A 22714-nucleotide genomic window follows, 5' to 3' on the forward strand; every position below is an offset into this window, starting at 1 on the left:
GAGGTTGCAGTGAGCTGAGATCGCACCATTGCACTCCAGCCTGGGTGACATAGTGAAACTCCATCTCAAAAAAAAAAAAAAAAAAAAGAAATAAAACACTTACACTTACCATTTTATTCAATCTTCACAAAACTCTTAACTGCAGTAAGAACTCAGGTCAACACTTAGGTCTTGCATCTCTCCAGAGGGTGTACTCTGTGTTGGGGAGTGGTAAGGAGGATGGATGCTCTGTGGCTGTGGGAACTCTGCAGCAATCATCCACCTGCACACAGCCAACCACTCCACAGTACAGAATAGTCCCTTGGTCACAAAACGCACTTCAACTCCTGCAAGAACTCTTGAGTCCCAAGAGGCAACTTAGGTCACAGGGAGCATCCTAAGGCAGGGTCAGCAAACTTTCCTATCAAGGACCAGAAGTAAATACTTTGGCTTTGTGCACCATATGGAATCTATCACAACTGCTAGATTCTGTGGTGCAAAAGCTGCCACAGCTATCTGTAAACAAATGGGCATAGCTGTGTTCCAACAAAACTTTTATCTAAAACAGGTCAGGGCTAGGTTTTCCATGAAACTGTGTCCTGACAGCCCCAGACCTGCTAGCCAGCAGGGAGGGGCCTCTCAGCATCCGGGCTTTCTCCTTGCTCAGGGAACAGGAGTACAGCTCTGAGAACTAAGGATGGGGGTGAGTGAGCTGGGCCCTCAAGGCAGGGCACTTACTAGGTGGAAAAAACAGCCTGGAAGCTCATGGGCATGAATTTGAGGTGCATGGAGACAGCTTCCTCTGTGGCCCAGAAACTACAAGCTGGAACAGCCATGTGGAACTGTGCAGCAGCCCAGAACAGGATATGGGGGCCTAAGTCACAGCAGACAAGTGAGAGGAGAAAGCTGACCTCAGATTGCAGATCTGTATAAAGAAAAGTAGGGTGGCGGGGGAGCCTTGGGTTCAAGTTTTGGAACAGGAGGGACAAAGAAGGGCAGGGAATTGGTGGTGATGAGTAGGTGCCACTTCTGAGGAAGATGACAGAGCAACTGGACCTGAAAAACTCTCAACTTACCCAAAATATCAATTACAGCCAGTGACAAAGAATTCACCCCACACAACTCATTACCAATCAAAAAAACTACTATGGTTATCTCAAACCAAATGTCACTTTACTTTTTTGGTAACTTTTGATTACAATAAAAAACTATTTATGAATATGCAGCCTCCATAATCTTCTCCCTTGTAACAAACATGCAGTCCGTTCGCAAGCTGTAAAAACAAGCCCAAACCCAAGACATCACAAGAGGCAAGAGTAGTGGCAGTGAGAAGGGAGCCTGTAAAGGATGTTTCAAAGGAGGGTCCCAGGCTATGTGGCCACTGGATGTAGGCAGTGAGCTGAGTCCAGGCTTTCGGTCTGGGAAGTGGCAGAGGCTGAGACAACAGCCAAAGAGGAGTTGGAGAGGAAACTATGCTCAGTTTCACTCCTGCCAGCCCAACAGGCTATTCCCTGGTGTGAATCAACTGGTGTTTGATCAACTTTGATCGCTGGCTGAAGGCTTTCCCACAAGCAGCACAGTCGTAGGGCTTCACCCCAGTGTGAATCCTCTGGTGCTGGATGAGGACGGAACGCTGACTGAAGGCTTTCCCACACTCACTGCATTTGTAGGGGCGCTCACCAGTGTGGATTATCTGATGCTGAATGAGGTGTGAGCTCTGGCTGAAGCCCTTACCACATTCAATACAGGTGTAGGGTTTTTCCCCAGTATGAACTTTCTGGTGGTGAATGAGATTTGAGCTTCGGTTGAAGGCTTTACCACACTGGTTACATTCATGGGGCTTCAGCCCATTATGAATCCTCTGATGCTGAATGAGGGTTGAGCTCTGGCTGAAGGTTTTTCCACATTCAGTACATTCATAGGGCTTCTCTCCAGTGTGGACTCGCTGGTGAAGGATGAGGTTGGAGCTGCGACCAAAGGTCTTCCCACACTCATGGCACGCATAGGGCTTGTCGCCTGTGTGCACGCCCTGGTGCTGAATGAGGGCTGAGCTGTGGCTGAAGGCCTTCCCACAGACACTGCATCTGTATGGCTTCTCTCCCGTGTGGATGATCTGGTGCTTTCGGAGCACTGAGCTATAACTAAATGCTTTTCCACATACATTACACACGTGAGGCTTTTCTCCAGTGTGAATTCTCCGATGCTGAATAAGGCTGGAGCTCTGACTAAATGCTTTCTCACAGTCGCTGCACTTATAGGGTTTCTCTCCAGTGTGAACCCTGTGGTGCTTAATGAGGTTGGAGACCCGACTGAAGGGCTTGCCACAATCATTACACTCATAAGGCTTCTCTCCAGTGTGGACCCTCTGGTGCTTCCTCAGGTGTGCACTCTGGCTGAAGGCTTTCCCACACTCACCACACTCAAAAGGCTTCTCTCCTGTGTGAGTCCTGTGGTGTTTGATGAGGTTTGAGCTTCGCCTGAAGGCCTTCCCACACTCACTGCACACATACGGCTTCTCCCCAGAATGGATTCTTTGATGTTGGATGAGGTTTGAGCTCCGCCTAAAAGCCTTCCCACATTCATTGCATTCATAGGGCTTCTCACTCATGTGAGACTTTTGGTGCTTTTTAAGGCTCGAGTTCTGGCTGAAGGCTTTTCCACATTCATTACACATATAAGGCCTCTCACTGCTGTGGTGACTCTGATGCCTAGAAAAGTCTGAGTGCCCTCGGAAGGCTTTCCCACATTCGCTGCACTGGTAGGCTTTCTCACTCATGTGAGATCGATGACGGTTTTTAAGAACTGAGTTCTGGCTGAAGGTTTTCCCACAATCATCACACATAAAGGAAGCCTCCCCAGTGCGGACTATTTGACGCTGAATAAGGTCAGGATTTCCTTGGAAGGTTTTCCCACACTCATTACATATGAGTGGACTATCAGCTGTGGGAACCCCCTCAAGACCAGTTAGGTCCATGCTGTGCTGGAAACTCTGGCCCCCCATATCATACAGATGTGGTCTCTCTTCTGTAGGGATTTCCTGACATGCCATCAGGTTTGGGCTCAGACTGAAGTGACTGTCGAAACCATTACAGTCCAGATCTTTCTCCTCTAAGGGGCCCATAAGGAGCCCCATGGCAGCTGGTGTGAAGTCCCCCTCTTGGGAGAGGGATTGTGGCAGCCTCCTGCCTTCAGGAACTCCCCAGTCTCTTTCTGATACATCATCACACAGATCTCCAAGCTCGGGTACCTGGGAAACATCACCAGCATAGTTTTCTGATATTTCTGCCTGTGATTCCAAATCTTCATGAATGTCTTCCTTGTGAAGAAACTCCTTGTCTTCAGTCCTGGTGTCACAATCTGAAACAATAAATAGAATATCACTTGGAAGGCAGTGCTGCAGCAGGAGCAGGAACACAGACAGTCACAGTTGCACCCACTAACTGTGGAGGAGGCAAGAGGAGCAGGGGACCCTCTGGGGTGGCAGTCCAGATCAGAGGGCATCAGGGAGGGGTGGGAGGAGTGCTGGGCAACTAGGCTGCATGGGGCTGCAGATGAGTGAGAGCTCTTGATGACCACTGACCCACCCTCCCTGGGACTCCACATCTCAGCAAATATTACTGCAGTCTGCCTTCTGGCTCAGGCCAAAATCCTGGGTGTCCCTTGACTCCCCTCTTCCTTGACACCCACACCAAATCACTGGCAAGTCCTGTCAGCTCTACCTCAGAGTGCAGCCCAAATCCAGGTGCTTCTCACCTCTCCCACCTGTACCAGAAAAACATCTCACACCACTCCTTACACTGTTACATATTTCACCCTTTTTCTCTCCACACTGCCAGGTGTGAGCCTTACCAGCCTATCTCCAGTTCTCTTAGTGCATGCTAATGGCACTGAGCTTGGTCTTAGGAGTCACCAGTGTGGAGAGAGACCCCGTTGTACACAGAGAAGAAACCCAGCTGGCTCTCAGGGCCTGGCAAGTTGAGTTGCATGGAGGCATCATTCAACCACTCCTGTGCAGCAGGGACCTGTGTGGAACATCAGATTCCATCCTGTTCAACAGAGGACCCTTTAGAGACTGCTGTGTCCTGTCAAAGCCACCTGTACCTCCAAAAAACTGCAATTCTGACTGGTGTTTGCTGATGACTTCTGGCCTAGTAACAATGTGCATCATCTTTCTGCAGACAGAAATGCACACAAAGCTCCGTGTCTGCCAGAAAAGGCTTCAGCATCTCCCTCTCCCCTTTCATACCTGCAGAACAAAGAAACCCTCATGTCTCTGTGTCCCTTACTCAAATGAAGATGTCGAGAGTCTTTCATTCAAACTGACATCCCAGGCCACACTGCCACCTGGATGCTGAGCAGCCTTCCTGGCCCCCAACCTCCCCTCCTGCCCACAGCCTGGTGACATCAGACCTAGCACCATCACACACTCAAAACCTCCTCTCAGTGCCTCCTGGGCCTGTGTAGCCCAGGCCCTCCTAGACCCCACCTCTACCTCTGCTCCTGCTATACTCTGAGCAGGACAGATGTGTCCACCTTTGGGTCTGCCTTGCCCAGAGCACTCTCCACATGGCCCTTATGCTACCCGCTTCCCTTGCACAGGCCTCGCTGGGAGCCTTTCCCTGATCATAAATGCCAGCACCCCACCTACTTTCGTTGCCCCCACCCTGGCTGTCACCCACAGCCTGGATCACTCCCTGACACAGGACTGCATCCCCCAAAGTGGAAGACCTCTGGTCTAGCTGTAGTTGGTAGTGCTGAGTGGGTGTGAAGGATGCCCCTCCAATGCCCCTCCCACCTTGCGGCGTCCACCCTGCTCCCTCCCTGCCTCTCCCTGTCTGGGACTTTCAGGATCTGCCATAACAGCATTCCATTTCCACCTCCAGTTTGGAATTGTCTGTTCTCAAGGAGCTGTGGTGTGAATGCAGATCCAAACTGGCCCAGCCCTCACCATGACCCTCCTGGGACTTGCCACTCTACCCACTGCACCCACGTGTCTCTTGGTGACACTTCATGTCAGGTCACTTGACACCTGTGGTGCAGACACATCGTGCTGTGCCACTTTCAGCCAGAACACCCTCTTGCAGCTCCCTGTTTCCTGGAGTCTGGGATCAGGCCTCTCCTCTCCCACAGAGCTGCCATACGTGCCAGCACACAGATGTGGGTGCCTTTCTTTACCACCCTGCTGCCCTTTGGCAGGCCTGCTGTTATACACTCCACATGGGCTGCAGGGGCTTCCCCAATGTCCCCCATGAGCTTCAGCTCTCCATGTCCGAAGCCCCAGCCCTGGCTCCAGGGGGTGTCTGGGAAATGTGGCATCTACATGCTGCTGGGCTCCCAGGAGCAATGAGGAATGGGGGCTGCTGGGACAGGTGAGGTCTGGACAGAAGTCTTCAGCCCTGACAGGGATGTCCTGGGACTTGCCGCCCCCCATCCTCCACCCCTGCCAAGACCCTGACTTGGGAGACCCTTGCTGTCTTCTGGCTGTGTGGAGAAGTGACCCAAGGAAGGATGTAGAAGGCTGTGGCAACAACACAGACAGGAATCAGGAAGGTACTTCTGTGAAGGGTCAGAGAGGAGCTGTGTTAGGTGTTACAGCTGTATGATCTCTGTCATATGGTCTTTGTTGTTTTTAAAACCCTTAAAAACACCTCAAAACCATTCTTAGCTTGCAGGACATAAAAACCAGCCCACTAGCTGGATTTGGTGGCCTCTGGCTGAGATGAGATGTCACTGGTGTGGACGAGGAGATGGCGACCATGAGGAACGGGTTGTCTAGCCCGAGCCACTGTTTAGATAGATCGAAGTCTTTTATTGAGACAGGAACTAAAGGTGAATTCTGTAGGTGAGAATGGTGAGAGATCACTTTTTGGACTGACTAAATTCAATGTAATTCTTCTCTGTAATATAAGAACTGTGGGGAAAAAATGAGTTCCTCTATAGAAAGGAAATATAAAATGAAAAATTTTATTTTCCTTTAAGAAATTTTTTTTTTTGGGAGACAGAGTTTGGCTCTTATAGCCCAGGCTCGAGTGCAATGGTGCCATCTCAGCTCAACACAACCTCTGCCTCCTGGGTTCAAGTGATTCTCCTGCCTCAGCCTCCCGAGTAGCTGGGATTACAGGGACGTGCCACCATTCCCTGCTAAAATTTCTTGTATTTTTGGTAGAGACAGGGTTTCTCCATGTTGGTCAGGCTGCTCTCGAATTCCTGACCTCAGGTGATCCACCTGCCTCAGCCTCCCAGACTGCTGGGATTACAGGTGTGAGCCACCACACTCGGCCAAAGAAAATCTTTTTAAAAAGTCAGTAAAATTTGGGCTTAAAGGTGAAGAAAAAGATTTGAAAGCAAATACAGTTGCTTGCACTGTACTCTGACACCCAATTGGAAAAAAGGACAAGGGCTCTGAACCTTTCCAGAACAAAACACACCTTTTGTGAAGAGGAAACATCTTTATGATTAAAGACTTTTATGATGAGTGACCTACAGGTTTGTGGAACAGCTTGGATAATTACCCAAGTCATAAACCATGCCTGTGTGAATGCTGCGTGTGGCTGTGATGCATCAGTGGTTGCGCCACGACCTCCCTCAGTGCCCCAGCTGGGCTGTGTGTTGAACAAACCCCAGAGGCACCTCACACTCAGATGGGGCACTCCTTACTTCTTCATCTCCTGCAGCAAGTTGTTTTCATTTGATTTAAAAATTTACTGAGGTGAAATTAACATAACATAAAATCATTCTAAAATGAGCAGTGGCATTTAGTACATCTATAATGTTATGCGACCACCACCTCTATTTTCAAAACATTCCCATCATTCCAAAGTAAAACCTCTTACCCATTAAGCAGTTTATCCCCATCTTCCTCTCCCTCCAGGCCCTGGCAACCACTAATCTGTATTCTGTGTCTATGAATTTACCTATTCTGGATATTTCATACAAAAGGAATTATATAGTATGTGACCTTTTGTGTCTGGCTTCTTTTCCTTGGCATGTCTCAGAGGTTCATCTGCGTGTAGCAGGTACCGTGCTTCCTTTTCATGGCTAAATTATATTCATTTGTATGTAGACACCACAATTAATCATTCATCCATTGACAGACATCTGGGCTGTTTGTACCTTCTGGCTACCATGAATACTACTGCTGTGAACATGATATGTATGTACTTGTTTGAGTATGTGTCTTCAATTCTTTTGAGTATATATCTAGGAGTAGTACTATGTTCAAACTTCTGAGGACTCACCAAATTATTTTTCAGAGTAGTTGTGCCATTTTACATTCTGGCCAGCGATGTATGAGGATACCAGTTTCTCCACATCCTCTTTTATCTTTTGGTTTTTTGATTATAGACATCCTAAAGAATGTGAAATAGTAATCTCATTATGGTTTTGATCTGCATTTCTCTAATGACTAATGATGTTAAGCATCTTTTCTTTTGCTTGTTAGCCATTCATATGTTTTCTTTGGAGAAATGTTTATTCAAGTTCTTTGCCCTTTATTTATTTATTTATGAGACAGAGTCTTGCTCTGTCACCCAGGCTGGAGTGCAGTGGCATGATCTCAGCTCACTGCAACCTCTGCCTCCCGAGTAGCTGGGATTACAGGTGCATGCCACCACTCCGGGCTAAGTTTTGTATTTTTAATAGAGACAGGGTTTCACCACATTGGCCAGGATGGTCTTGAACTCCTGACCTCAAGTGATCCACCTGCCTCGACCTCCCAAAGTGCTGGGATTGCAGGTGTGAGCCACCGTGCCCAGCCTTTGCCCATTTTTAAATTGGGTTGCTTGTGTTTTGTTGATGAGAAGTAAGACTTCTTTATATATTCTACATAATACACCCTTATCAAAAATATGATTTGCAGATTTCTCCCCATTCTGCAGGATGCTTTTTTCACTTTTTGTCTTTTTTTTTTTTTTTTTGAGACAGAATCTTGCTCTGTCACCCAGGCTGGAGTACACTGGTGTGATCTTGGCTCACTGCAACCTCTGCCTCCTGGGTTCAAGCAAAAGCCTCCAGAGTAGCTGGAACTATGGGCACATGCCACCATGCCCAGGTAATTTTTGTATTTTTAGTAGAGAAGGGGTTTTGCCATATTGGCCAGGCTGGTCTCAAACTCCTGACATCAGGTGATCTGCCTGCCTTGGCCTCCCAAAATGCTGGGATAACAGGCTGAGCCACCACATCTGGCTTCTTTTCACTTTCTTGATAATATATTTTGATAGTCAAGTTTTAAATTTTGATGAAGTCCAATTTATTTATTTTTTTCTTTTGTTGCTCATGCTTTGGTGCCATATCTAGGAATCCATTGCCAAATCCAAGATTGGGAAGATTTACCCCTACACTTTCTTCTAAGAATTTTAGAGTTGTTAGCTCTTATATTTAGGTTGTTGATCTATTTGGAGTTAATTTTTGCATATGGCATAAGGTAGGGGTTCAACTTCGCTCATTTTTTGGGACAGGGTCTTGCTTTGCTGTTCAAGCTGGAGTGCAGTGGTGATCACAGCTGACTGTAGCCTTGAGCTGTTGGACTCAAGTGATCCTCCTGCCTCAGCACCCCTGGAGTAGGCACCAACACTCCTGGCTATTTTTTTTTTTTGTATTTTTTTGTAGAGACAGAGTCTTGCTATGTTGCCCACGCTGGTCTCAAACTCCTGGCCTCAAGCGATCCTGTCACCTTGGACTCCCAAAGTGCTGGGATTACAGGCATGAGCCACCACATCTGGCCCCAACTTCATTCTTTTACGTTTAGATATCTACTTGTCCCAGCATCATTTGCAGAAGGGCTATCTTTTCTCATTGATTGAAAGGACTTGGTACCCTTGTTGAAAATCCCCCTGCCACATATGTATGGGTTTATTTCTGGACTCTCAATTTGATTCCACTAGTCTGTACATCTTTGTGCCAGTACCACATTGTTTTGATTACTGCAGCTTTGTAGCAAGTTTTGAAAGTGGAAAGTCTAAGTCCTCTGACTTTGTTATTTTTCATGATTGTTTTGGCTACCCAGGGCTCTTTGTAACTTCATATGAATTTGAGGATCGTCTTTTGTTTCTGCAAAAAAAGGCCATTGTAATTTTGATAGGAATTGCATTGAATCTGTAGAACACTCTAGGTAGTTTTGACAATTAATATTGTCTTCCAATTCATGAACACATGATGCCTTCTATTTATTTGTGATTTCTTTAATTCCTTTCCACAATATTTTGCAGTTTTCAGTGAATAAGTCTTAAATCTCCTTGGTCAAATTTAGTCCTAGGTTTTAATTTTTCCTATTGATGCTATTGTATATGGAATTCCTTCCTTAATTTCCTTTTCACACTGTTCATGGCTGGTATACAGAAACAACTGATTTTGTGTGTTGATCAGTTGCTGCAACTTTGCTGAATTTGTTTATTAGCTCTAGTAGCTTTTTTGTGGATTCTCTGGGATTTCATATATACGGAGTCATATCTTATGGAAAAAGAATTTTACTTCATTTCCCAACTGGTTGTCTTTTATTTCTTTTTCTTGACTAACTGCTCTGATTAGAACTTGCAATACAAGGCTGCAGAGTGGCATGTTTGTCTTGTTCCCGACCTTAGGGGAAAAGTTTTGTTCTTCACTACTGCGTATGATGTCAGCTTGAGGGTTTTCACAAATGTCCTTTATCATGTTCAGGACGTCCCCTTCTATTACAAGTTTTATGAATTTTTTTTTTAACTGTGAAAGTGTTAGATTTTGTCAAATGTTTTATTTGCATAAATTGAGATGATCATAGTTTTTCTCCTTCGTTCTATTAATATGATGAATTACAACACTAGGTTTTCTTATGTTGAACCACCCTTCTATTAATGTGATGAATTACAGCACTAGGTTTTCTTACATTGAACCACCCTTATATCCTGGGTTAAATCCCACTTGGTCATATGCTATTGGATTCAGTTTTCTATTTCTTTGTTGGGAGTTTATATCTCTAGCCATAAAGGATATTGGTTTGTAATTTTCTTTTCTTGTCTTCAAGCCATATCTTCATCTGGCTTTGGAATCAGTGTAATGTTGACCTTATAGAATTAGGAAGTGTTCTCTCCTCCTTTGGAAGAGTTTGAGAAGGTTTGGTATCAATTCATTAAATTCACCTTTAAATCCATCGTGGGCCAGGCGTGGTTGCTCAGTCTGTAATCCTAGCACTCTGGGAGGCCGAAGCGGGTGTATTGCCTGAGCTTAGGAGTTTGAGACCAGCCTGGGGAACATGGTCTCTACTAAAAATACAAAAAATTAGCTGGGCATAGTGGCACATGCCGTAGTCCCAGCTACTCAGGAGGCTGAGACAGGAGAATTGCTTGAACCCAGGAGGCAGAGGTCACAGTGAACTGAGATCGTGCCACTGCACTCCAGCCTGAGGAACAGAGTGAGACTCCATCCCCCCCCCCCCAAAAAAAAAAAAAGCCACTGTGGTCCTGGACTTTATTTTATTGAGAGTTTTTATTACTAACTCAATCTCTGTTAGAGGTCTATTCTGATTTTCTACCTATGCTTGAGTCAGTTTTAGGAATTTGTGTGTTTCTATTGATTCGTCCCTTTCATCTGGGTTATCTAATTTGTTAGTGTATAATTAGTCACAATATTCTCTTTTTATTTTGGTAAGGTCACTAGTAATGTCCCCACTTCCACTTCTGATTTTAGTTATTTGTGTCTTTTTATTTAATCAATCTAAGTAAAGGTTTATCAACTTTATCTTTTCACAAAAGCAACATTTGATTTTGTTGATTCCATTTTCTACTCTGTTTCATTTAACACTGTTCTAATCCTTCTTTTTTCTTCCTGCTGCTAGATTTGGATTTTATTTGCTCTTCTTTTATAGTCCTTTAAAAGATTTATACTTTTAAATCTGACTTATATCTTTCTTTCCTTTTTTTTTTTTTTTGAGACAGGGTCTCACTCCCATTGCTCAGGCTGGAATGCAGTGGCATGATCTCAGCTCACTGCAGCCTCAACTTCCTAAGCTTAGGTGATCCTCCTACCTCAGCCTCCCAAGTAACTAGGACTACAGGCACAAGCAAACACGCCCAGCTAATTTTCTGTATTCTTAGTAGAGATGGGGTCTCAACCATGTTGCCCAGGCTGGTCTTGAACTCCTGGGCTTAAGTGATCCACCCACCTCAGCCTCCCAATCACACCTGGCCTCTCTCTTCCTTGTTAACAAAGGTGTTTACTGCTGTAAATTTCCGTTTTGACATTGCCTTCACTGCATCCCATAAGTTTTGGTATGTTGTATTGTCATTCATTTGTCTGCAGGTATTGTCTAACTGTCTGATTTCATCTTTGATCCATTGGTTGTTTTATTTCTATACATTTGTAAACTTTCCAGTTTCCCCACCATTGCTGGTCAGAGAAGGTACTTTGTGTAATTTCAATCTTTTTAAATTTATTGAGACTTGTTTTGTGGTCTAACATATGGTTTGTGTTACATGTACACTTGAGAAGAATGTATATCTTCTTTTCTGAATGCAGTATTTTATATACTTCTGTCTTAGCCCATTTGGGCCACTGTAACAAGGTACATTAGACTGGGTAATTTATAAACAACAGAAATTTATTGCTCACAGTTCTGGAGGCTGGGAAGTTCAAGATCAAGGTGCCAGTGGATTCACTGCCTGATGAGAGCTGGTTCCTCCTAGGTATTGCCTTCTATGTGTATTCACATGGTAGAAGGGCAAGAAAAGAAGCTAACAAGCTCCCTCAGGCCTCTTATAAGGGGATAATCCCATTCACAGGGCTCTGCTCTCATGACCCAGTCACCTCCCAAAGTCCCCACCTCTTAATAACGTCACACTGCAGATTAGATTTCAAGATATGAATGCAGAGGGGAGGGGTTGGGGGAGGGGCACATTTAGACCACAGCGAAGTCCATTAGGTCTAGTTGGTTTATAGCACTATTCAAATCCCCTATTTCCTTAATGATCTTCTGTCTAGATGTTCTATCCATTTTTCAAAGTGGAGTACTGAAGTTTCTATTACTATAGAGCTATTTCTCCCTTCCAATCTCTCTATGTCTGTTTCAGATAGTTTGGAGATTTTTTTCTGATGTGCATCTGCTTATAATTGCCGTATCTTCTTGATGACTCTGCCCTTTTATAAATATATACTGTCCTTATTTGTCATCTATTTTGTCTAATATTGGTATAGTCACCCCAACTTTCTTTCGGTTATTCTCTGCATGGAATATTTTTCCACCTTTCACTTTAAACTTATTGTGTCTTTGAATCTAAAGCCTCTTGTGGCATATAGTTGGACCATGGTTTCTTACACATTCTGTCAATATTTGCCTTTTGACTGGAGACTTCACATGTAATTACTGAAAAGGAAGGACTTCTGCCATTTTATTTATTTTTGATATATCTTTTACCTTTTTGTTCCTCAGTTCCTCTACTGCTGTATTCTTATGTATTGCCTTTTTTGTAGTGTACCATTTTAATTCTTGCCTTACTTCTTGTGTCCATTTTTTTTTTTTTTTTTGAGAGAGTCTAATTTTTTGTATTTTTAGTAGAGATGGGGTTTCACTGTGTTAGCCAGGATGGTCTCAATCTCCTGACCTTGTGATCTGCCCACCTCAGCCCCCCAAAGTGCTGGGATTACAGGTGTGAGCCACCGTGCCTGGCCTCTTGTGTCCATTTTTAAGATTTTTTTTTTTTTTTTGAGACAGAGTCTCACTCTGTCACCCAGGCTGGAGTGCAGTGGCGCAATCTCAGCTTACTGCAAGCTCCACCTCCCAGGTTCACGCCATTCTGCTGCCTCAGCCTCCCGAGTAGCTGGGACTACCAGTGCCTACCACCATGCCTGGCTAATTTTTTTGTATTTTTAGTAGAGACGGGGTTTCACTGTGTTAGCCAGGATGGTCTTGATCTCCTGATCTCGTGATCTGCCCGCCTTGGCCTCTCAAAGTGCTGGGATTACAGGCATGAGCCACCATGCCCGGCCCATTTTTAAGATTTTTTTTTGAGGTGGAGTTTTGCTCTGTCACTCAGGCTGGAGTGAGTGGCACAATCTCATGCCTCTGCCTGAGTTCAACTTCTGCCTCCTGGGTTCAAGCAATTCTCCTGCTTCAGCCTCCTGAGTAGCTGGGATTACAGGTGCCCACCACCATGCCCAGATAATTTTTGTATTTTTAGTAGAGAGGGTTCCGGCATGTTGGCCAGGCTGGTCTCGAACTCCTGACCTCAGGTGATCTGCCTGCCTTGGCCTCCCAAAGTGCTGCTATTACAAGTATGAGCCACTGCATCAAGCCCTTTTTTAAGATATTTTCTTAGTGATTACCATGATGATTGCAATGAACGTTCTAACATCCTAAAACAACTTATACCAGTTTAGTCTCAGTAACATACAAAATCTCTGCTTCTCTACAGATGTTACTCCCCTTATGTTGTTGTCATCACAGATTACATCTTTATACATAGTGGGGTAAAAAACATAGACTTATAATGCAGACCTTTTATGCATTTGTCCTTTAGATCATTTAGGAAATATGTAATGGCAAAAACCACAATTAATTTTGCACCAACCTAATACAAAGTGTACTTAGAAACCAAAATACAGGGATACTAACTTTTATACTTACCTATGTAGTTACTTTTACTGGAGGTCTTTATTTTTGTATGGCTTTGAGTCCCTGTCTAGTGTTCTTTCATTTCAACCTTTAGGACTCCCTTTAAAAGCATTTCTTGTGGGGCAGTCTATTTGTAACAAGCTTCCTCAGCATTTATCTATCTGGATATGTTTTAATTTCTCCTTCATTTTGAAGAATAATTTTGCCAGATAACAGAATTCTTAGTTAACAGGTTTCTTTCCTCCTCTTAGCAGTTTAACTAAGCTGTCCCACTGCCTTCTGACCTCCATGGGTTCTGATGAAAAACTGGTTAGAAATCTTACCCAGAACCCCTTGTTCAGGGATAGGTCTCCTCTCTTGCTGCTTTCAAGATTCCTTGTATTTCAACAATTTGATTAGAAAGAGGCCTGGTGTGGATCTCTTTAAATAGAACTCTACTCAGTTTGTTGAACTGCTTGCATGTGTACACGTCTTTCATCACATTTGGGATACTCTCACCCATTATTTCTTCAAATATTTTTTCCATCCCCTTCTCTAGTCTTTTCCTTCTTGAACATCCCTACTATGCATGTTGGTCTACTTGATGGTGTCTCATGGTCCATTAAGTTCACTTTTCTTTTTTCTTTTTTTTGAGACAGAGTCTCACTCCATCACCCAGGCTGGAGTACAGGGGCATGACTTCGGCTTAATGCAACCTCCGCCTCCCAGGTTCAAGCGATTCTCCTGCCTCAGCCTCCAGAGTAGCTGGGACTACAGGCATGCACCACCACGCCTAGCTGATTTTTGCATTTTTATTAGAGACAGGGTTTCACCATGTTGGCCAAGATGCTCTCGATCTCCTGACCTCAAGTAATCTGCTTGCCTCGGCCTCCCACAGTGCTGGGATGACAGGCATGAGCCACCATGCCCAGCCATTAAGTTCACTTTTCTTAGATCTTTTTTCTCCTCAGACTGAATGATTTCAATTGTCTTATCTTCAAGTTTGCCGATTTTTCTGCCTGCTCAAATCTACTGCTGAAACCCTCTAGCAAAATTTCCACTTCATTTTTTAGTTCCAGACTTTCTATGTTTCTTTTACAATTTATATTTCTTATTGATATTTTTATTTTGTTCACACATCATTTTCCTGGTTCTTTTAGTTCTCTATGGTTTTTTTTTCTTTTTTTCTTTTTTTTTTTTCTTGAGACAGAGTCCCACTCTGTCACCTACGCTGGAGTGCAGTGGTGTGATCTCGGCTCACTGCAAGCTCCGCCTTCCGGGTTCATGCCATTCTCCTGCCTCAGTCTTCAGAGTAGCTGGGACTACAGGTGCCTGCCACCATGCCCAGCTAATTTTTTGTATTTTTAGTAGAGATGGGGTTTCACCGTGTTAGCCAGGATGGTCTCGATCTCCTGACCTCGTGATCCACCCGCCTCGGCCTCCCAACGTGCTGGGATGACAGGCATGAGCCACTGTGGTGCCGGGTTACAGGCATGAGCCACCACACCCAGCCTAGTTCTCTATGGTTTCTTTCACCTCTCTGAGCATATTTGAGGCAGATGATTTAAAGTTTTTGTCTACTTAAGTCCAATGTCTGTGCTTTCTCCAGGACACTTTCTGTCAGTTTACTTTTTTCCTCTGAGTGGGACATATTTTTTTGCTTTGTTATATGCTTCATGATTTTTGCTTTGTTAAAAACTGCACAACTGAATATTAAAATGTGGTATCCCCCTCCCAGGCTTTGCTGTTTTTGATTGTTGAAGACTAGAGTCGCATGTTCATTTAGTGACTTTTCCAAACTATTTTTGGAAAGATGATTCTTTGTCGAGTACAGTCACTGAAGTCTTTTTCTTTAGTTTGTGTTCAACTAGTGTTTTGATGAGATTTTATCAAGAGAAAAACAAAAACAAAACACTTCTCCCAGTCTTTGTGGATTGACTTTGTGTTGGGGGTACTTTTTAAACACTGTTTACAACTCTTTCTGAGTTGACTGCCTTCAATGAGCCTAGAGATGAGACAGAGTTCTTGAGAAAGCTTATGGTCTTAACAGGTCTTTTCTGAGCACACATCCAGTCCTGGGCATGCATGTGACTTCCTGGATTCCCCAAAATATATAGGTGCTTTTTTTTCCCCAAATTTATTTATTTTTTTCTGAGACAGAGCCTCACTCCAATTGCCCAGGCTAGAGTGCAGTGGCATGATCTTAGCTCACTGCAACCCCTGCCTATGAGGTTCAAGCAATTCCTGTGCTTCAGCCTCCCAAGTAGCTGGGATTACAGGTATGTGCCATCACACCTGGCTAGTTTTTGTACTTTTAGTAGAGACAGGGTTTTACCATGTTGGCCATGCTTGTCTTGAACTCCTGGCCTCAAGCAATCCACCCACCTTGGCCTCCCAAAGTGCTGGGATTACAGGCAAGAGTCATCACACCCAACCTTTCTTAATTTTTTAGTAGAGATAGGGTCCTGCCATGTTATACTGGCTGGTCCTGAACTCCTGGCCTCATACAATCCTTCTGCCTTGGCCTCTCAAAGTGCTCAGATTATAGGTATAAGCCACCACACCCAGTCCAAGGGTGCTTTTGAATGCCTTTATTTCCCCACAAGAAACTCCTCAGCTTTTCTTCCTAGGCTTTAGATGGCCAACTGTATGGGTAACCACAGTACAAAGGCCTGGACCAGAGTAGAGTCCTGAGGGGAGAGGGCTGCCACCAGCTTGGTTGTTGAATTGGGAAGGGGTCAAGAGTATAGGGCAAGTCAAAGGACGCTGGTGGCCTTCATGTCATACCTCTTTGTGTCAAGTGGGGAAATCACAGTTCTGCTCAAGGTGCCAGGGGCCAGGCCAGGTCAACTTCCTTGCTGACATCCAGCCTTGGCTCCTTGAGTCAGAGTACCCTCCTCACCCTCCCCACCTGTGATGACACAGAACACAGATGCCTCCTAGGGGTAAGCACAGGGTTCCATGGACATCACTTCCCCAGAATAAGGGCACCAGCGGAGAACTGTTCTTAAAGTACCTGGCTGCTGATAGTGAGGGCAGACGGCTTCCAGCTCAGTATCACTACAGCAGGGGGTACCACAGGCTGCAGATCCAGGGTGGGTCACAGCAGGAGCATCATTCACACGGGCCTGGGCTGCAGGGGTCCAAGGGGATGGTCCTGGAGCTGAGAGTTCCATCTCTGCCTCCTCACGGCGAGTTCTGAGGCTGGGCATGACTAGGACCTGAAGACCGGCAAGAACACAGGTGAGTATACAGACAGGCTAGCTTTAGGGATTCATCCTCCCATCAGGCCAGGGTCTCTTCCTCCACCCCTGCAGCCCAAGACCTGAAGAGGGCCTGGTGCTGCCAGGTCTCAGGGGCTGTTCCCTGATCTTGGATCCAAAAAGAGGGAGTCAGCCATGGAGACACAGACTCAAAAGCCAGGGCCACAGGTACAAAGGGGCAAGATCCTGACCCTAAGGCAAAGTGGGGTCACGGTGCCCAGACCTGCCATGATAGGAGGGCAGCCCCCACAGGGTCTGTATCCTGCTGTGGGGCCTGTGTACTGCTGTGGGGCCTGTGTCCTGCTGTTGGGCCTGTGTCCTGCTGTGGGCCTGTGTCCTGCTGTTGGGCCTGTGTCCTGCTGTTGGGCCTGTGTCCTGCTATTGGGCCTGTATCCTGCTTTGGGCCTGTGTCCTGCTATTGGGCCTGTATCCTGCTGTTGGGCCTGTGTCCTGCTTTGGGCCTGTGTCCTGCTTTGGGCCTGTACCCTGCTGTGGGCTGTATCCTGCTGTGGGCCTGTATTCTGCTGTGGGCTATACCCTGCTGTGGGCCTGTGTCCTGCTGTGGGGCCTGTGTCCTACTGTGGGGCCTGTACCCTGCTGTGGGCCTGTATCCTTCTGTGGGCCTTTGTCCTGCTGTGGGGCCTGTGTCCTGCTGTGGGCCTGTACCCTGCTGTGGGCCTGTATCCTGCTGTGGGCCTTTGTCCTGCTGTGGGGCCTGTGTCCTGCTGTGGGCCTGTACCCTGCTGTGGGCCGTAGCCTGCTGTGGGCCTGTATCCTGCTGTGACCACTCTTCTCACTCCTTGTTGCTGACATTCACAATGCTCTGAAGCTGGGCATGCCAGACCCACCTAGAGTGGGAGAACAGCAGCTCCAAAGGGTGAGCAGCCAGGGGCAGCCTGTGCTGCAGCCCCACATGTCATTGTTATGTGTCAATGCCTACCAATCCTAGTGGTCAGTTCTGTCTGAGTTGCACCATCCTGGCAGCATTCACAGCAGGTGTTCCTGTCTTTACTTGCACCAGCTACTCCCTCCTAGCCTCTCATCCCCCATTTCATGTTGGCACTCCAGTGTGCACTTCTGCACTGCCACCAACTTCCTTGGTGATTATGTCCAGGCTTAAGGCACCAACACCCTTGTTAAGACTCACAAACTTGGGCTCATCTCCAGTCCTAACTACTCCCTGTGAGCAGGAGAGAGGACACTCCCATGTGGAGGCATGATGGGCTCCTCACATGGACCATGTTACTGATTCCCCCTACCTCCTCACTGTGTAAATGCACCACACCCTGCCCGGGTGCCCACTGGGGGCACTGACATACCTCAGCCCTTCACTCACATTGTACTGACATTGACTCTTCTGTCCTTCACGAGCACCAGCTGAGAATGAGGGTGTGGTCAAGGGGATCTGCAAAGGGGATGTGAAAAAAGGTGGCAGAAGGATGGTGCAGGGAGTCAATTTGATGGTAGTTGTCACCCATAGGCTATGTGGGGAAGAAAGAAGGGCTGGGTGGTACTCCTGGACTCAGATCACCATCAAGGAGGAATGCACAACTAGTGGTCTGGGTGAAAAGGTCAGAGGAGAAGTGTAGGGAAAAGCTAGAGGGAGAAGGCAAGGAGATATGAACAGAGCTTACAAGGATGGTCACTATGGGCCAATGATAAGGGGCCTTGGCTGCCAGATGAAGGTGAAGCACTGGCCACATTTCTGTGTCAGGAGAGACAAAACTAATATCTCAAGATTAACTTGGCAGGGTGCTCAGAGGAATGGTGGGAGATGAGATTCAAAGCAGGTACAGCAGTAAGGTGCCTACCATGTGGCAGCAGAAATGGAGGAGACATGGGCGATGGGGGTGACAAGGCCCTCAGTGACTGCATCTGCCTGCCCTTACAGTGCAGATGCCCAGTTTCCTCGAGGGAAACCTCTCCCCATCCAAGGGGTGATGTAATAATCTGCAATATTTATTTAGTTCATTTTATTTAAAAATACTTTAAATTCTCATTGTTTCTGAATAGGGGCATAGTCACCTCAAAATTTAAAAGGTAAAAAGGATTTATGGTGAAAAATTCCCCAAACATCCACTCAGTTTCCCTTGTTTCTAGTGTACCATTCCAGATTAATCTAGGTTTACACAGCAAATATATAAACATACATTTGCCTTTTAATGATAAATTACACCCAACTATGCTATGGCTTCACACCTTATTTTTCTCACTTCATTATGTGTGGGATCTTGCTTACCAGGACACAGAATAAATGCCCCCTCCCCCCCAGGTCCATATCCTAATCCCTGGAACTTGTGCTTATGTTACACTACATACCAAAAGGGACTTTGCAGAGGGAATTAAAGTTATGGACATGAATTACCCTGGTGGACCCAATCTAATCAAATGAGCCCTTAAAAGCCTCAAAAGGATCTGAGGGCCACGTGGAAGGACCTCGGAGAGCTAAGGGCCACTCAGGCTGGCAGCCAGCACTTCTGAGGACCAACCCCAAGAAAAACAGATTTGGCCAACAGCCTGAACAAGCTTGGAAGTGGAGTCTCCTGACTAAAGGCTAAGCCCACTCTTTAGGAGTCACACAACTGGAAGAGCCAGCCACCACCCTCCCATAGCAAGCAGCCACAGGATGGGCCCTGGCCGATCCCTCAGCACCTTCCCCCTTGGGGGAGAACTGGACCAAACTCTCTTCCCTTCCTAGAGTACCTCCTCCACATGCAGAGTGACTCCACTACTGACTGGGCCTCCCAGGCAGGACATCTGAGGCTGAGTGAAACCTCCTTTCTCCCCCAGCTCTGCTCTGTGCATCTCTGACTTCTCATGGAACACCAGGAATCGCAAACCCACCCTGTCTCCCACGCGCCGGGAACCACCCCATCACACTGCTGCCCCACATAGGGAAAAGAAAGAAAGATCAGACTGTCACTGTGTCTATGTAGAAAGGGAAGACATAAGAAATTCCATTTTGACCTGTACCTTGAACAATTGCTTTGCTGAGATGCTGTTAATTTGTAACTTTGCCCCAGCCACTTTGCCCCAAATTTGAGCTCACAAAAACGTGTTGTATGGAATCAAGGTTTAAGGAATTTAGGACTGTGCAGGCTGTGCCTTGTTAACAAAATGTTTACAAGCAGATGCTTGGTAAAAGTCATCGCCGTTCTCTAGTCTCAATAAACCAGGGGCACAATGCTCTGCGATAAGCTGCAGACCTCTGCCTTGGAAAGCCGGGTATTGTCCAAGGATTCTCCCCATGTGATAGTCTGAAATATGGCCTCGTGGGATGAGAAAGACCTGACTGTCCCCCAGCCCGACACCCATAAAGGTTCTGTGTTGAGGTGGATTAGTAAAAGAGGAAGGCCTCTTGCAGTTGAGATAGAGGAATGCCACTGTCTCCTGCCTGCCCCTGGGAGCTGAATGTCTCAGTATAAAACCCGATTGTACATTTGTTCAATTCTGAGATAGGAGAAAAACCGCCCTATGGCAGGAGGTGAGACATGTTGGCAGCAATGCTGCCTTGTTATTCTTTACTCCACTGAGATGTTTGGGTGGAGAGAAATGTAAATCTGGCCTACGTGCACATCCAGGTATAGTACCTCCCCTTAAACTTAATTATGACAGATTCTTTTGCTCCCATGTTTTTTTGCTGACCTTCTCCCTATTATCACTCTGCTCTCCTACTGCACTCCTCTTGCTGAGATAATGAAAATAATAATCAATGAAAACTGAGGGAACTCAGAGACCCGTGCCAGTGCAGGTCCTTGGTGTGCTGAATACCAGTCTCTTGGGCCCACTGTTGTTTCTCTATATTTTGTCTCTGTGTCTTATTTCTCTTCTCAGTCTCTCATCCCACCTGATGAGATATCCCACAGGTGTGGAGGGGTAGGCCACCCCTTCACCCCGTCGCTCCGCCCAAGCTCCAATGGTGGCACTGACAGGCATGAATGCCACCAACCTGTGGGCAGAGTCCTGGCTCAGCCCCTTGCGGTGACCTTACCCCAGGCTCCCCCCGGAGACCCCCTCCCAGAGGCAGCCCCCAGAGGATCTGACCTCCAGCCCAGGCCAAGCTGCCCCCGCCCCGCCCCCCGCCCCCGGCGCTCCCACAACCCCCCGCGCGACTCCGCCCCCGCCCGGGGTCCCCCTCTGGCTGCCCGCCCTGTCTGAGCCCTGAGAGGCCCCTGGGATCCCCAACCACGGGGGGCATCGGGGACAACCGGACGCGGGGTCCGAGGCGTGGAGCTTCGCGGAACTAACCTCAACGGGTCGCGCTTGGAAGGGAAGCAGCACCACCGCACCAAGGCGTCTCAGCCAATGCCGGCTGACCCCCGGAAGTCCCGCCCCAAATTCCGGCCTGCCGCTGGTTCTGTCTGGGCCAGCGTAGCCTCTCTAGATGGTGGGAGGCCGGGGCGACTCTGTGGTTCAGCCCCAGATCTGGTCCCGCTAACCCTGAGGCCAGAGACCCTTCTGTTCCCCTTTTTTTCAGAATTGACCCCTGCACTGAACAAGGCGGCAACTGAAGAAAAGGGGACATTATTAGAAATGCAGAGTTAATGAGATATACTGTTGTAGTGGGAGATTTTAATACACAGGCCCCCAGAATCGGAACAGACTGTAGTTTGATAAAAACCTAAGGATACGTTTTTTGGAAGAACTGAATCATTCAATCAGTAAGTGATTAGATAGATACATGGAAGAATTCAAATTCCTTCAGTAGATAATATGTTTTCGTGAGATTGTGCATGGATCATTTCTAATACGGAAATGAGTTGTACACTTGGACATAAAGAATACAAATAAGGCTGGGTGCGGTGGCCCATGCCACTTGGGAGGCCGAGGCGGGCAGATGGCTTGAGGCCAGGAGTTTGAGACCAGCCTGGGCAATATAGGGAGACTCCATCTCTACAAAAAATACAAAAGTTAGCCAGGTGTGATGGTATGCGCCTGTAGTCCCAGCTACTCAGGAGGCTGAGGTGTGCGGATTGCTTGAGCCGGGGAATGTGTGCCTGCAGTGAGCCAGGATCACACGTTGCACTGATGAGAGAGTGAGACCCTGTCTCAAAAAAAAGAAACAAACAAAAACAACCAAAAAAACCCCATAAATATTTTAACGTTCATTTTGCAGGCAGATTAAACTATCAAAATCAGGAATTCATAATAAAAAATACATGACAAACTCTATTGGAATTTAAGAAACACTGTCTAGATAACCTCCCCCCCCCCCCATTTTTTTGAAGTTCAGGCTGAGGTGCTCTCAGTTGGAGTTGAGGAACTTATTGGAAGCTGGAGTAAAGGTCACTCTTGCTATGCTTTAGCAAAGAGATTGGTGGCATTTTGGCCCTGCCCTAGAGATCTGTGGAACTTTGAGCTTGAGAGAGATGATTTAGAGCATCTGGCAGAAGAAATTTCTAAGCAGCAAAGCATTCAGGATGTGACATACCTTTTTCTGAAAGCGTACAGTCATATGCATTCACAAAGAGATGGCCTGAAATTGGAACTTATGTTTATTTTTTATTTATTTTTAATTTTTTTATTTCCATAGGTTTTTACATTTTTTATTTCCATAGGTGGTGGTGTTTGGTTACATGAATAAGTTCTTTAGTGGTGATTTGTGAGATTTTGGTGCACCCATCACCTGGGCAGTATGCCTTGAACCCAATTTGTAGTCTTTTATCCCTCACGCCCTTCCCGCCCTTTCCCCCTGAGTCCCAGTCCCCAAAGTCCATTGTATCCTTCTTAGGCCTTTGCATCCTCCTAGCTTAGATACCTCTCATGAGTGAGGACATACGATGTTTGGTTTTCCACTCCTGAGTTACTTCTCTTGGAATAATAGTCTCCAATCCCATCCAGGTTGCTGTGAATGCTGTTAATTCACTCCTTTTTATGGCTGAGTAGTATTCCATCATATATATGATATATGTAT

The 22714-nt window shown here is 46.3% G+C and overlaps 1 protein-coding gene across 2 annotated transcripts; it reads right to left on the bottom strand.

Annotated features, from left to right (window-relative positions):
* Window positions 1-1130: 1130 nt before the first annotated feature.
* Window positions 1131-21136, bottom strand: ZNF16 (zinc finger protein 16). Of its 2 annotated transcripts, XM_009244230.4 has the most exons (4): window positions 21049-21136; window positions 18137-18205; window positions 16554-16758; window positions 1131-3336 (listed from the first exon to the last, which is right to left on the bottom strand). In XM_009244230.4, exons 3-4 carry the CDS (start codon window positions 16747-16749, stop codon window positions 1484-1486), a joined length of 2049 nt encoding a protein of 682 aa, XP_009242505.2. In that variant the 5' UTR covers window positions 16750-16758; window positions 18137-18205; window positions 21049-21136; the 3' UTR covers window positions 1131-1483. The 2 variants fall into 2 exon arrangements, with proteins under 2 accessions (XP_009242505.2, XP_009242504.2); XM_009244229.3 differs by lacking the exon at window positions 18137-18205.
* Between the last annotated feature and the right edge of the window lie 1578 nt (window positions 21137-22714).

Source organism: Pongo abelii, chromosome 7 (genome assembly GCF_028885655.2).
Source record: "Pongo abelii isolate AG06213 chromosome 7, NHGRI_mPonAbe1-v2.0_pri, whole genome shotgun sequence".
NCBI classification, from domain to species: domain Eukaryota; kingdom Metazoa; phylum Chordata; class Mammalia; order Primates; family Hominidae; genus Pongo; species Pongo abelii.